The sequence below is a fragment of the Mirounga leonina genome, unplaced genomic scaffold, assembly GCF_011800145.1.
Source record: "Mirounga leonina isolate KUSES-001 unplaced genomic scaffold, KU_Mleo_1.0 Mir_174, whole genome shotgun sequence".
In the NCBI taxonomy this organism is placed as follows: domain Eukaryota; kingdom Metazoa; phylum Chordata; class Mammalia; order Carnivora; family Phocidae; genus Mirounga; species Mirounga leonina.
The window spans coordinates 57,320,400-57,333,426 of record NW_023270451.1 but is presented as its reverse complement, the minus strand read 5'-3'; the positions used below and the strand labels follow the sequence as shown (position 1 = coordinate 57,333,426).

The window sequence follows — 13,027 nt, the reverse complement described above, 5'->3', positions numbered from 1 at the left end:
AAAAAATGAGAAAAGAATAAAATAGAATAAACATAAAACTTTAAAGCTCTAAAACAAACCAGGAATTTTCTTACATGTGGTTAGCTGAAATTGATTCTACACGGACCTGTGGACCCACGTCTGTCTGTTCATATTGCACCTGCCTGCATCACAGACTGATCAGAGTTTGTTGACTGTAAGATTGCGAGGGAAGAACTGACAAGTGGTTCTAACTGTCTGCAGGGTCATCGTGGAGACGGAAATGATCTCACTCTGAGAGCCCTTAGCTGTAGAGCACATTGGCTTTGGTCCAGATTGTGAGACAAGTAGAACATGAGTAGGGGGAGCTCGTTGTTGATAAAAAGGATTAATACAGCAAGGAACCATGGGCTTCTCTCTTCATTTTAAACCTGTTAACTCATTATGACTCTCCTTGCTCTTCTCTTCTGTACGTCTCCAGTTTAAATAACAGGTCATTTAGCCTAGGGGTGGGCCTACTGGTGTCAAGGTCCTCACTCAGGATGATGGACACAGGGAGTGGCCTGTGCAGGCTCTGGAAGTGGGCTCAGGGTATTTGGGAGGATATTCCTGGTGCGAGTTACTCAGAGTGTAGTTTGACTCTGTGACTGACTTGCTCAGTGGGGAAGGAAGGGTTTGGTGAGAGAAGGCAAAAGTGGCTTCTTTTAAGTATAGGTCCAGGATAGAGACCTCTCTCACCCTGATCTCAGGACAGGAATGAATGAATATATCAAGACTGTGAAGAGTGAAACACACATGACATATAATAACTTGGTAATTTCTTAAAACTTGACTCCTTTACAAATAACTAGTACTGGATATGAAAACATTGAGGAACCAAAGTTCTCATTATAATTAGCTGTTAAAAATTTATCAAGCACAATCTAAGAAGAGTAGAGTGGGAACTTCTGACATTTTACATAAGGTATATTTAAATAATAGATTTTAAAGAAATATTATAGGACTAAAGCAGTTCCCTATTTTGAGGTAAAACTGTGAACATCCTTCATAGCTATTCTTCATCTTATATTTAAAAGTCTGTTTTATAATATAGGAGTGAGTATGTGTGAGCATAGAATTATTAATAATTCTTACTGTGAAATATGGATGTATTTCTATCAGCTTTACCTTTGTTTATTTTCTTTTCAGTTTTTTAATGTGGTGTCATTGTTTTTTGATTACATGCATAGGGAAAACAGGATTGGCAAAGAGGGAAAATAAACTCCCTCAAGAATCAATTATATTCTAATTTTAGAATAATCCCAATATATTATTACTGAAGGTCAAATCCATTCATGGTAAATTGCTTTGTAGAGTCAATTGTTATTCTTTCATGACTTTCCTTGTTTCTGGTAGCAGATCTTAATTTTTAGCTTGTGTTAAGTATTTTCAAATATTTTTGATATATGATTTTCTTCTTCTTCATGACCTTTTTCTTTCTTTGTTTCCCTGGAAAGCTTTAAAAATGTTACCTATTGAAAAAAAAATACTGTATAGAAGCATTATGTTGTGGTTCTTGATTCTAGGAATACAGAGTCGACTGTAAGACTACACTACTCCGTAAGACTGTTTTCTCATAGGGGTCAATATAGGAAATTCTACTTATTTGTATATCTGACATTTATTGAACATTTATTAGATGCATAAAATTTCCAAAAGCAATGAATTTATGGAAATGAAAACAGAGAAAACAGTTCTGAATAAGAATTTATACCGGTAGTTCTCAAAATGTAGGCTCTAAATAAACAGCATCAACATGACCTGGGAATTTGTCAGAAATGCAGATCCTTGGGCCCCAACTCATGTATGCCAAAGGTTGAAAGCCACTACTCGATATATTATTGAAAATTTTTATTTTTTATTTTTTTATAGATTTTTATTTATTTTTTGACAGAGAGAGAGAGACAGCGAGAGAGGGAACACAAGCAGAGGGAGTGGGAGAGGGAGAAGCAGGCCTCCCTGCTGAACAAGTAGCCTGATGCGGGGCTCGATCCCAGGACCCTTGGACCGTGACCTGAGCCGAAGGCAGACGCCAAAGGGCTGAGCCACCCAGGCGCCCCGAAAATTTTTAAATTAGAAAAAAATATTTACAGTCTAATCAAATTTATTTAATACCTCCTATATGCCAAGCTCTCTGAGGATAGAAAACTGAGGAATAAATGGCCCCTGCCCTCAAGGAGGTCACAGTCTAGTTGGGCACACACACCCACCATCTGCCAAACGTTGTCTTAGGCCTTTGGGGATTTTATGAGAAGAGTGAAGCATGGTAGAGACCTCAAAAGATTATGATCCTGATGGGCAAAATGCATATGTGTGAAATGATAATCCAGTAGGATAAATATATATAAATATATATGTATTTCAGTATGAGTAAATATTATAGCATTTCAAAAAGTGAAAAAAAAAGCTATTTTGAGAGAAAATGTTTTTAAAGCATTGCCAATAATAGAATCACAATTCTAATACAGTCATTTTTACTTTTAGATTGAAATGTATTTGAATTTTTATTTTATTTTTGAGTACTCTTGATTATATGGAAATTTTTTCATTCACTGTTTTTTTAAAGATTATTAAGAAAGTTTGGGCGCCTGGGTGGCTCAGTTGTTAAGCAACTGCCTTCGGCTCAGGTCATGGTCCCAGGGTCCTGGGATCGAGTCCCATATCGGGCTCTCTCCTCTGCGGGAAGCCTGCTTCTCCCTCTCCCACTCCCCCTGCTTGTGTTCCCTCTCTCACTGTGTCTCTCTCTGTCAAATAAATAAATAAAATCTTAAAGAAAAAAAAAAAGATTATTAAGAAAGTTTACAGCTGACCAAAAATGAATTGTGCTTTAATGAGAATAATCAATAATATTTCTCTTTTAATAGTTGAAAGAAGAAGAAGGTATAATATTAATTACCGAATCAAGGAACTTGGCACTCTTATTCCAAAATCTAATGATCCGTGAGTTCAACAATCATTTCTATAATAATGTTATGGTTTGAATACCCTCCAACATGGGTGGGAGGGGAAGGGGGAGAGAAGAACCAATTGCTAAGAAACTAAGTAGCTTATGGTAAAGGTAAAGCTAACTGCTGCTCTTATTGTCCTATTCAAGACCGATAGTTATTAAGCATCAAGGTTGTTACTAACATTTGCTCTTCTGAGATATAGGAAATAAGGAAATTATTTCTTCTCAGTTCATAGCAGGTCTTTCTATATGGCACCAATATTGGCAAATTTAGTGGTAGTGTCAAATGTTGTCTATGGGCGCCTGGGTGGCTCAGTTGGTTAAGCGACTGCCTTCGGCTCAGGTCATGATCCTGGAGTCCCGGGATCGAGTCCCGCATCGCTCCCTGCTCGGCAGGGAGTCTGCTTTGCCCTCTGACCCTATCCCCTCTCATGTGTTCTCTCTCATTCTCTCTCTCTCAAAATAAATAAATAAAATCTTTAAAAAAAAATGTTGTCTATGACACTTACTGGTATACTTAATTTATGGTTATAGCAATTCTTCCAATGTGAGATTTATGTGTACATTAACATTGAATTGTTGGGTTTTCAGAGGTCCCAAAATTCTGGAGACATGTAAGTACAAAATGGAATTATAAAAGCATGCTGATTTTAGTGCATTAACATTAATTTATTAATTTTTATTAATAAATTAAAAATTAATAATTTATTTTAACATTAATTTATTAATGTTAATGCAATAATCAGTTATTGTAATTAAATTTTCAGCCATGTTTTGGTATCGTACATACTCAAAGTCAGTTAAACAAGATGTTTGAAGTTGTAAATTTCAGGAAAGAATCGATTAATCAAAGCATCAAGTTAGAATGTTGAATGTTTCTCCAAAACATAAAAATAAGATTTGTTGCATTAATAATGACTTGAAAAATGTTTTATTCAAACTGAGAACTGGCCTCTCCAAATACTAGTGATCATCTATTATCAGAAACAGCGATGTTTGATAAAGTGATATTAGTGAAATTTAGAAATATTCTCCCTGAATCCAAATGTGCCAATTCACTTGGACAATTTAATAATTTGTAGTAGAAGGGAAGGTAGTATTTATCCTCATGGGCATATTAGATGGAATGGCAGAAAGAGCTCTGGATGGAGACTCTGAAGAACTCAGTCATAGTGTAGTTGTCATTTGATAACTCTTCAAATCCTTTAAAGTCTCTAAGCATGCAACTCTTTTTTTTTTTTTAAAGATTTTATTTATTTATTTGACAGAGAGGGAGAGATAGCAAGAGGAGGAACGCAAGCAGGGGGAGTGGGAGAGGGAGAAGCAGGCTTTCCGGTGAGCAGGGAGCCTGATGCGGGGCTCGATCCCAGGACCCTGGGATCATGACCTGAGCCAAAGGCAGTCGCTTAATGACTGAGCCACCCAGGTGCCCCTAAGCATGCAACTCTTAACATTAGCAGAAGAGAATACCCATTGTCCCCATAGGAACTTTTTTTCTTTAGCCCTTAACATATATACATGCACATTTATTCACCAAACATTTGATGTAAAGCCAAGGCTTTTCTGTTTGAATATGTGTTTCAACTTTTCTTTCTTACATAAACTGCACTAAAATATATAGTCTATTTTAATTTCTTTAAAACAAAAACTCACACAACCTAAATATAGACTTTTTAAATGTTTATACCCTTATTTTTGACAGCATATATATTTTAAAGATTTTATTTATTTATTTGACAGAGAGAGACACAGTGAGAGAGGGAACACAAGCAGGGGGAGTGGGAGAGGGAGAAGCAGGCTTCCCGCTGAGCAGGGAGCCTGATGCTATGTGGGGCTTGATCCCAGGACCCTGGGATCATGATCTGAGCCGAAGACAGACGCTTAACCATCTCATCCACCCAGGTGCCCCTGTGACAGCATATTTTTTAGCAACCCACCTTTACTGACATTTTAATTGAGTTTTTCCAAAGCTTTTAATACAGTCTTCCTAAAAACAGTTAACTATTTTTATAAATACTTTCTTTTTTGGCATTCATATTTCATTAGCTAATTTAATTATAGGTAATTCATTACCTATAATTTAATTATATTATCATCACAGTAATTACAATGGGCATTAATTTAACCTCTCAGTAAGTACATGGCACCACACTGACAACAGAAATACTTGGATGTATCAGAGGGTAGCCCATTGCTTTCTATTACCTATTTTGTCCTGACAACAGTCAGTGAGTGTCACAAAGGGAATGGAGAACATTAATTAACCTTGAAAGTGATTGGATAAAGGTCAGTTAAGAGAGGTTCTCTTGGGGCACCTGGATGTCTCAGTCGGTTAAGCGTCTGCCTTCGGCTCAAGTCATGATCTCAGGGTCCTGGGATCGAGCCCCGTGCCGGGCTCCCTGCTAAACAGGGAGCCTGCTTCTCCCTCTCCCTTTGCCTGCCTTTCGGCTGGCTTGTGCTCTCTCTCTCTCTCTGTCAAATAAATAAATAAAATCTTTAAAAAAAAAGAGAGAGAGGTTCTCTTGTAAGTGGTGGAGCTAACCCACGGTGTCAAGGCACGGTTATATGCAGAAGGCAGATGAAACTTTAAGACTGGACTCTGAAGCCCAACTGACCATGTTCAGATGTCACTATGCCTATAAGGCACCAACTGTATGGTTGGGTTTTTATAAACATAAAACCAAATAGTATATATGAGAATACTGTACAAATGATAAAGCTTATGTGAGGGATTATTATTCTATATTTTATAGAAACTTTAGTTATAAAAAGGCTCCTTTCTACTTCTAACTCACTGTCTGGAACAGAGAATGGCAACCTTTTCCTGTAAGGGACCAGATAGTAAATATTTCAAGCTTTGTGGGCCACATAGTCTGTGGCAATTTTCTAACTATGTTACTGTAGCATGAAAGCAGACATAGGCAATATGTACATGAATGAACATGGCTGTGTCCACTGAAACTTTATTGATAAAAATAGACTGTAGGTCATAGTTTGTCTGTCCCTGATCTAGAATATAGAAAATCAATTTATCAGAGAATCATATCCAAAAGAGACTATCATTGGGAAAAGTTTATTGTAAACATTCTTAAGTGTTTTTCTCTTCTTTATGGATCTCAGAAAGAGGTATCATTACTTGTTTTAATTGTATTATGTTCTATGTATGGGAATGATATTTACTTTGGGTCTAATTGAAAACACATTAATTCATTAGATGTTGAAGATATCTGTATGTGGATCTGCGCACATAGCACAGATAGAAGAGATACTTCACTGCCGGCCGCAGCATTCCAGACATCCAACACCAATTCTGTTTCAATACATCTCATCCCTTGGCTTGCTGTGGCCTCACCTATTAACCTAGTACTTCTCTTTAGGGTCCACTAATGTGAGTCCCATGGGTGAATTCAGAACATAGCCTCTTTAAAACTTGGGGGGGCGCCTGGGTGGTTCAGTCGGTTGAGCATCTGACTCTTGATTTCGGCTCAAGAAATTGGTTAAGGAAAAACCTCATATATTAAAATGGCTTTAAAATAGAATGAACTTTAAAAAATTTAGTGCCAATGATGTCAGATAGAAATGGTCAGAAGACCCACTGTCTGGTCTCTACCACCATTTTGAAGGTTTATTTTAATAAACAGCACCTTAAACTTCAAAGCTGACCAGAGGTTAACCTTTCCATAATATTTCTTCTGTCCTTCAAGTGTTTTTTTTTTTTTTTTCCCATGAGAAAAATTAAACAAAATGAGGGCCAAAACGCTCCTGCGGCAGCTTAGAGTTTTAATTCAGGAGTTCAATACCTTTTTGAGTTACAAGTACCTTCTTAGTTTAATGACAAAAGTAGCCTCTTTTTCCATAGCCTTCTCATCACCCGAGAAGTGAGTGGAATGAGACCAACCGCTATGATGGCCCTAGAGGAGCTGACAAAACATTTGCACCCTTTAGACAGACTCTAGTAATGGGTTGGTGCTTTTCAGTAGAAAATGGCTTAGCCAGGCCCTAGTAAGCATATTCACCTGCCGGTAGAAAATATATCTTCCTCTATTTGTTACGGCTAATGGAAGTATCATCTAACCTGAACTTCCAGTGAGGCATATGCAAGTGAGATTTTTTATAAACTATATTTCCCACTTCTGATCACTTAATAAATAAATATTAATTTCAATGTATCTCACATAGATCATATAAACCGAAAGTACATAAAGTGTAATTTTTAAAAAAGATTTCCTACATGCTGGGGCTCCTGGGTGGCTCAGTTGGTTAAGCGTCAGACTCTTGATTTCCACTCAGGTCATGATCTCAGGGTCCTGGACTCCAGCCCCGGGGTGGGGGGCTCCGTGCTTAGCAGGGAGTCTGCTTGAGAATTCTCTCTTACCCTCGCCCTCTGCCCCTCCCCCACCCTGCTCATTCTCTCAAATTAATAAATCTTTATAAAAAATTTCCTACGTGCTTACTGTATGCTGTATTAAAATAAATCTCTAAACTGAAAATTCATCAAGGTTTTCTGCAACTCTGATTAACTTTTAGCAATTAGTTTGGCCGCATTCTCCACATGCATTATTAATTCTCATGCAGGATTAAATTCATTGATGTTATTACAATCGGTAGCCTGTTTCATAATTCCAGATTTATCACTTCTCCTGACTTAAAAATAAGTTTTAATGAAATATTTTTTCTATGCTCTAGAAAGATTATCTGGTAATGTTTAATTGTATTTACTTGTCTTAAACTTATTTAAAAATAGGCATCCAGTTTTTAAAACAAGTATTGATGTCTTTTGTGCAGAAAAATTTGCCTAATGATTCTAGAAAGTTTTGCTCTATTGCTTAAAGTAGATGTTGCCGAACCCTGATTTGTTTCACAATCACTCAGGATCACCATTCAGAAGGCACCTTATTTTTTTTTTTTCTTAGAAGCATAAAAGCAACCTTATTAGAAAGTAGGTTAAAGGACTGGTACATTTGAAATGATCTTAAAAAATTTAGGCTTAAGTCCTCAGTAATGTACATTTCCTAGTTCATTAATGCAGAAATACCGCACATAGATTTTAATCTCAGAGTTAATAATAAAAGCAATTTTCACTAAAAATATAAAAACTGTAATGGTAGAATCATGATATTGCGTTTAGCTCTCCCACAAAAAGTCACTTTATTACTTTCTTTTGACACTTATTTTCATTCTGGGATTAATTTTACTATATAAGGGCTTCTTAACTATTCTATTAAAATTTCTATTCAGAAGCAATAATATCTAAGAGTGAATAATAGTCATGTAAATCATTATTTCATATTAATGTAAAAGATTTTGTAAGTTCTTATGAATTCTGCTGACATGCACAATTGTGAAAAGGTTATCTCTCCGTTCTATAGTGATATGCGCTGGAACAAAGGAACCATTCTAAAAGCATCAGTGGAGTACATCAAGTGGCTACAAAAAGAACAACAGAGAGCTCGAGAATTAGAACACAGACAGAAGAAATTAGAGCAGGCTAACAGGCGGCTTCTACTCCGGATTCAGGTTTTTATAAAAATGTTGCCATGAACCACATTGCTTATATATGAGTTACCCATCATCAGTTTTATTCATTGTCTCATTTATTTTTTTCTTATTAACAGTAATTTTCCTTCCAAAGGATAATTTTATTGCCTTTTAGAAGCTCACAAATTGGGTTGTTTTCAGTTAGACTTTGATTAGAAGTCCAGGATCAAGGCGGCTTTAAAAATAGAATGAATGACAACAACTAATTGCAAAATGCGGAAAATAGAACCAGTTTGATAAACACACAATGTTATCTCAGCCAAAAAATAATAATAAATAAAACATTTGTTTCTCTATGTAATATTGTACACTAAATTCTTCTCTCTCCCTTTTATTTCTTTAGTAACATTGCTATGGATTTCATTGCCGCAAGGCATATTATGCCAATATATATTAAGTCACTCCTCATCTGTTCATGTGACACAAAATATCAAAATATGGGTTTTCATAACTCTCAAGATTTTTTTTATGTGAACATGCTTATTGCCAGGTAAAGCACTACTCTGTTCCATGAAATGGTCCTATAGTGAGAAATTAATCAGGAAGAATAAGTGAAATATTTTCCACTATCTCCAAATGACTATATTGTAATCCGAGCCACTATGGAACCATTATATGTTATGTATTCCTTTAAAGAGCAATGAGAAGAGAATTTTTTTAAATCTATAGTTTTCTCAGGGTTATTTTTCAGGCATTAGAATTATACTAGGTTCCATTACTTGCAAAGAATATTATAATATGTATTACTCTTCATTTTGAATGCTTGTTAATATTTTGTTTCTATTCTGGTTTATTTTTCTAGAGTTAAGTCCACTTGCAAAATCATTATTTAATTATTCTTGTTCAAAATTGCAGGAACTAGAAATACAGGCTCGTGCTCATGGTCTGCCAGCCCTGGCTTCACTTGGCACAGTTGATTTGGGTGTTCATGTCACCAAACAACAGACCCATCTTGAGCAGAATTCAGTAGACTATTGCCAACAACTGACTTTGTCTCAGGGAACCAGCCCTGAGCTCTGTGATCAAGCTATGGCCTTCTCTGATCCTTTGTCACATTTCACAGATTTATCATTTAGTGCCGCTTTGAAAGAGGAACAAAGATTGAATGACATGCTACTGGATGATACAATATCTCCATTTGGAACAGATCCTCTGCTATCTGCCACTTCCCCTGCAGTTTCCAAAGAAAGCAGTAGGAGAAGTAGTTTTAGCTCCGATGATGGTAATGAGTTATAAAAAACAAACAGACTCAATTCATCAACTGGGAAGTAATTCTATGCTGGTGCTATGCAAGTATGTTCTGTTTCATATATTGCTTTGGCTTAATTTTTCCAAAAGGAATGGACTGTTCACAAAAAACTGATTAGAAATGACAGAAAAATTCACAGGAAGAAGAAACATGGTGTTGAAGAATTACTGAGAACTAAAAAGGATTTTTTTCCTCTTTGACTAAGACATCCAAATCTACTTAAATTATGTTTTCCTGGAAAGAGGTACAACATAAGAAATAGCTCTCTACTAATGTTGTAAAAGTAGTGATGTGGTGATGTACAATTGGAATCAACTGACTTCAAGGAGTAAACCTACTGAAATATACAAACCTTTTTTCACTAATTCACTTCCAACTCTTCTATTCAAGTCTTACATTAGTCATCAAGTATCAAGATCAACAGATCTGATAGTCCATGGACTTTCTCCACTGTCTGGGGGACATGTTGTTGAAAGTTTAAACTTGACAGAGGAAACAGTTAAAAGATACAGTATCTGTCACTTCTAATTGAAAAGTGAATTTACAGTAAACATTGGAATTTTCCACAATAAAATACCAAAAATTTATAAAACCTTTGCTTTCTAAAACGAGACCATAATCCCTTTTGTCAGTTCAATTACATTGATTCTAAGAGTATCTTTGCATATTTATGGGGACATGCTGTGTTCAAAAAAGGAAAACATTGAATACTTTCCTCAAGAATAGAGCTAAAATTTTACTCCTTCACACAAACATACACTTACACACAGGCATACAATGTACTAGTACATGTCCTTTTTACTTCCCTTCACTTTCATGATTTTTCTAATCAGCATCAGAAATTGTATTCCAAATCTTCTTTTCTTCATCCAAAAGAGATATTTGATAATCAATTTCAAAAAAATAAATTACAATTAAAAAAACCCTACTAGGACAATTTCTCAGCTAGCTAAAATTTATCGCTATCTCTAAAAATGGATGTAAATTAATTAGGTGATACAGTTTTGCTCCAAATTGACAAAATATAGATACTTTGTTTGCCAACTGACAAAATCATTAGTAAAACAGAAACTCTTTCTTATTATATTGAGCTCTGAGTGGAGGATAAAGCTCCATTCCCATAAGTACTTAGAGTAGCCTATGACCTTTGCTAGCTTTGTTAGCATTTATTAAAAATATTTATAACTATAATGCTCTACTCAAAATTTTCTTTCTCAAGAAAGAAAGCTCAGGCTTGGGATTAGGAACTGACTTACCAAGAAGGTTGCTCTGTGCTAGACCTCCATGAGTGATCATCTGATCAATGAGTATTTATGGAGGGATACTCAAACTTCAGTGAATCCTGTGAAAATGTAGAACAGATGAGCAAGATATGGTCTTACTCCTCAGGGAGTAACAAGTCTACATGAGAAACAACAACAAAAGATAGAAGACACATAGAATTAAACTCTACATGGTACAGTATAAGCTGTAAATACAGAAGGTCAGAGAAAATGGAAATGAATGAAGAAGGTTGGAGAATCACAAAAGTTTATGGGAAGGTAGAATGTAACTTCTTTTAAAAGCATAAATTTGGTGAAAGGGGGAGCATATTAGGGAATAATATCAACCAAATGACAAAAGTGAGAATAAGTTGAGGAAGTATCTTCATGGAACATTCATTAGAAAGATCTGGCCACCCTAGAAGACACCACGTTTGAAGTCCTGGAAAATAATATTGGCAACAGGTTGTGGAAGACCTTGAATGGTATGATGATATGATATGGTAGAAATTGAATTTTTTTTACTAGGAGGGAGAAGCCTAAAAATTAAAATGCTACTGTACATTACTAAAGTAATTCAGAGGTAATCTTCCTTGAATATTAACTTTGGGATAAATTTTTGAAAGGGTACTTTAGGTATTACTCATAGGAAAATATGTCATCACAAAATTTGAGACATAATGCTAATGAAAGTGGGAAAATATTAAATTCTTATGGTCTAGTAATTATCTCAGGCTTAGCTTGCAGCATTAGCTCAGAGTTTGGAGAATTAAAATAATTTTTATTGTTTGACATGGAAAAATTAATTCTAAATTTATAGGACTAGTCATTAAAGACAGATAAATTCCTCTGAAATACGCCATGTGAAAAAGAGCAATAAGATACACTTCAAGAATTTTCGAGAGAACATTATATACTTTTAACTTTATAATAAAATTCCACTTTATTATCTGGGTTGATAGTTTAATATAACAATACAAATCATAGAGAAGGAATATATGTTTGAATCCATGCAAAACACATTCTAGACAGAGACTGATTTCTGTTTTCATTTTATCCATTATTTTCATTTCTTCATATTTTGAGAAGACCTACACTGATGATGTCATTACTCTGTCATTCTTTTACATTCTGTTAAAATACTACTACTCAGCCCTGAAACTCATTCCTCATAATCTTAGCTAATGTAAGGGCTTGACACAGGTGGTAGAGTCTGGACAAAAGAGATCTGGGAAAGGTACTACTAATATTTGCTGCTACTTTCAGATTATAATAGCTATCAGGGGATTGTAAAATGGGTAATGGGTTTTTAAAGACAGAGTAAAGAGTGGTGCTGTGTCACGGTCAACTGAAACAGATTAAAAAATTAATTTTAGTCAGTAGTTCTTAACTTTTTAAGGTATTGAGAATCTAGGGAAAGTTAGAGACTCCTCAGAAAAATACAGAATTGTATATATAGCCCAAAATTTGCATGGACCAAGAAGTTTTAGGGACCTCCTAAATGTCTTTTTGGACGCCAGGTGAAGAATTCCTCTATCAGCTCTGTTACTTTAATGGAAAGCATTGTAGCTGTATATCTATCAGGAGCTCAGTGGGTAGTTAATGTCATATACAGTGATGGAGGAGGGAGCCCTATTTATCTGTATGTCACTCTCCCAACCCTAAGAGTGTTGAGGTTGCCTAGGAAAGTGAAAATATACCAAACACTAGACTATTCACAAAGGAAATTGTTTACTTGTAAAGTAGTCCCCCTTCAAGCATCTCCTGTTGTTTATATACCTCCTGTTATATACTCATGTTATATATTCATGGGTCAGTTTCTCTATGATTATTGGATATTATAAATATCTGCCAGTAACAGTTTAAAATAATGCATATGTATATCAAGATAAAAATATGTAAATCAAAAGTAAATTATGTGAGTATCTAAGAATCAAGAGAGATCCTTGAGAAAATTGATGGATGTCTAGAATATTTTTGTAGAAATGAGACTTATAACAGTAAAAGAGGTATATTGCTTATCAAACAATTTTG

The 13,027-nt window shown here is 35.3% G+C and overlaps 1 protein-coding gene across 2 annotated transcripts in view; it reads left to right on the top strand.

Annotated features, from left to right (window-relative positions):
- TFEC (transcription factor EC) overlaps positions 1 to 12,812 on the top strand; it is a 69,113-nt gene extending 56,301 nt beyond the window's left edge. For both annotated transcript variants that reach the window (XM_035020963.1, XM_035020962.1), the window contains exons 6-8: positions 2,862 to 2,937; positions 8,314 to 8,461; positions 9,338 to 12,812. In XM_035020963.1, the coding sequence (XP_034876854.1) occupies positions 2,862 to 2,937; positions 8,314 to 8,461; positions 9,338 to 9,718 (605 nt within the window). In that variant the 3' untranslated portion in view covers positions 9,719 to 12,812. The remainder of the gene's footprint in view (positions 1 to 2,861; positions 2,938 to 8,313; positions 8,462 to 9,337) is intronic.
- Positions 12,813 to 13,027: the final 215 nt, after the last annotated feature.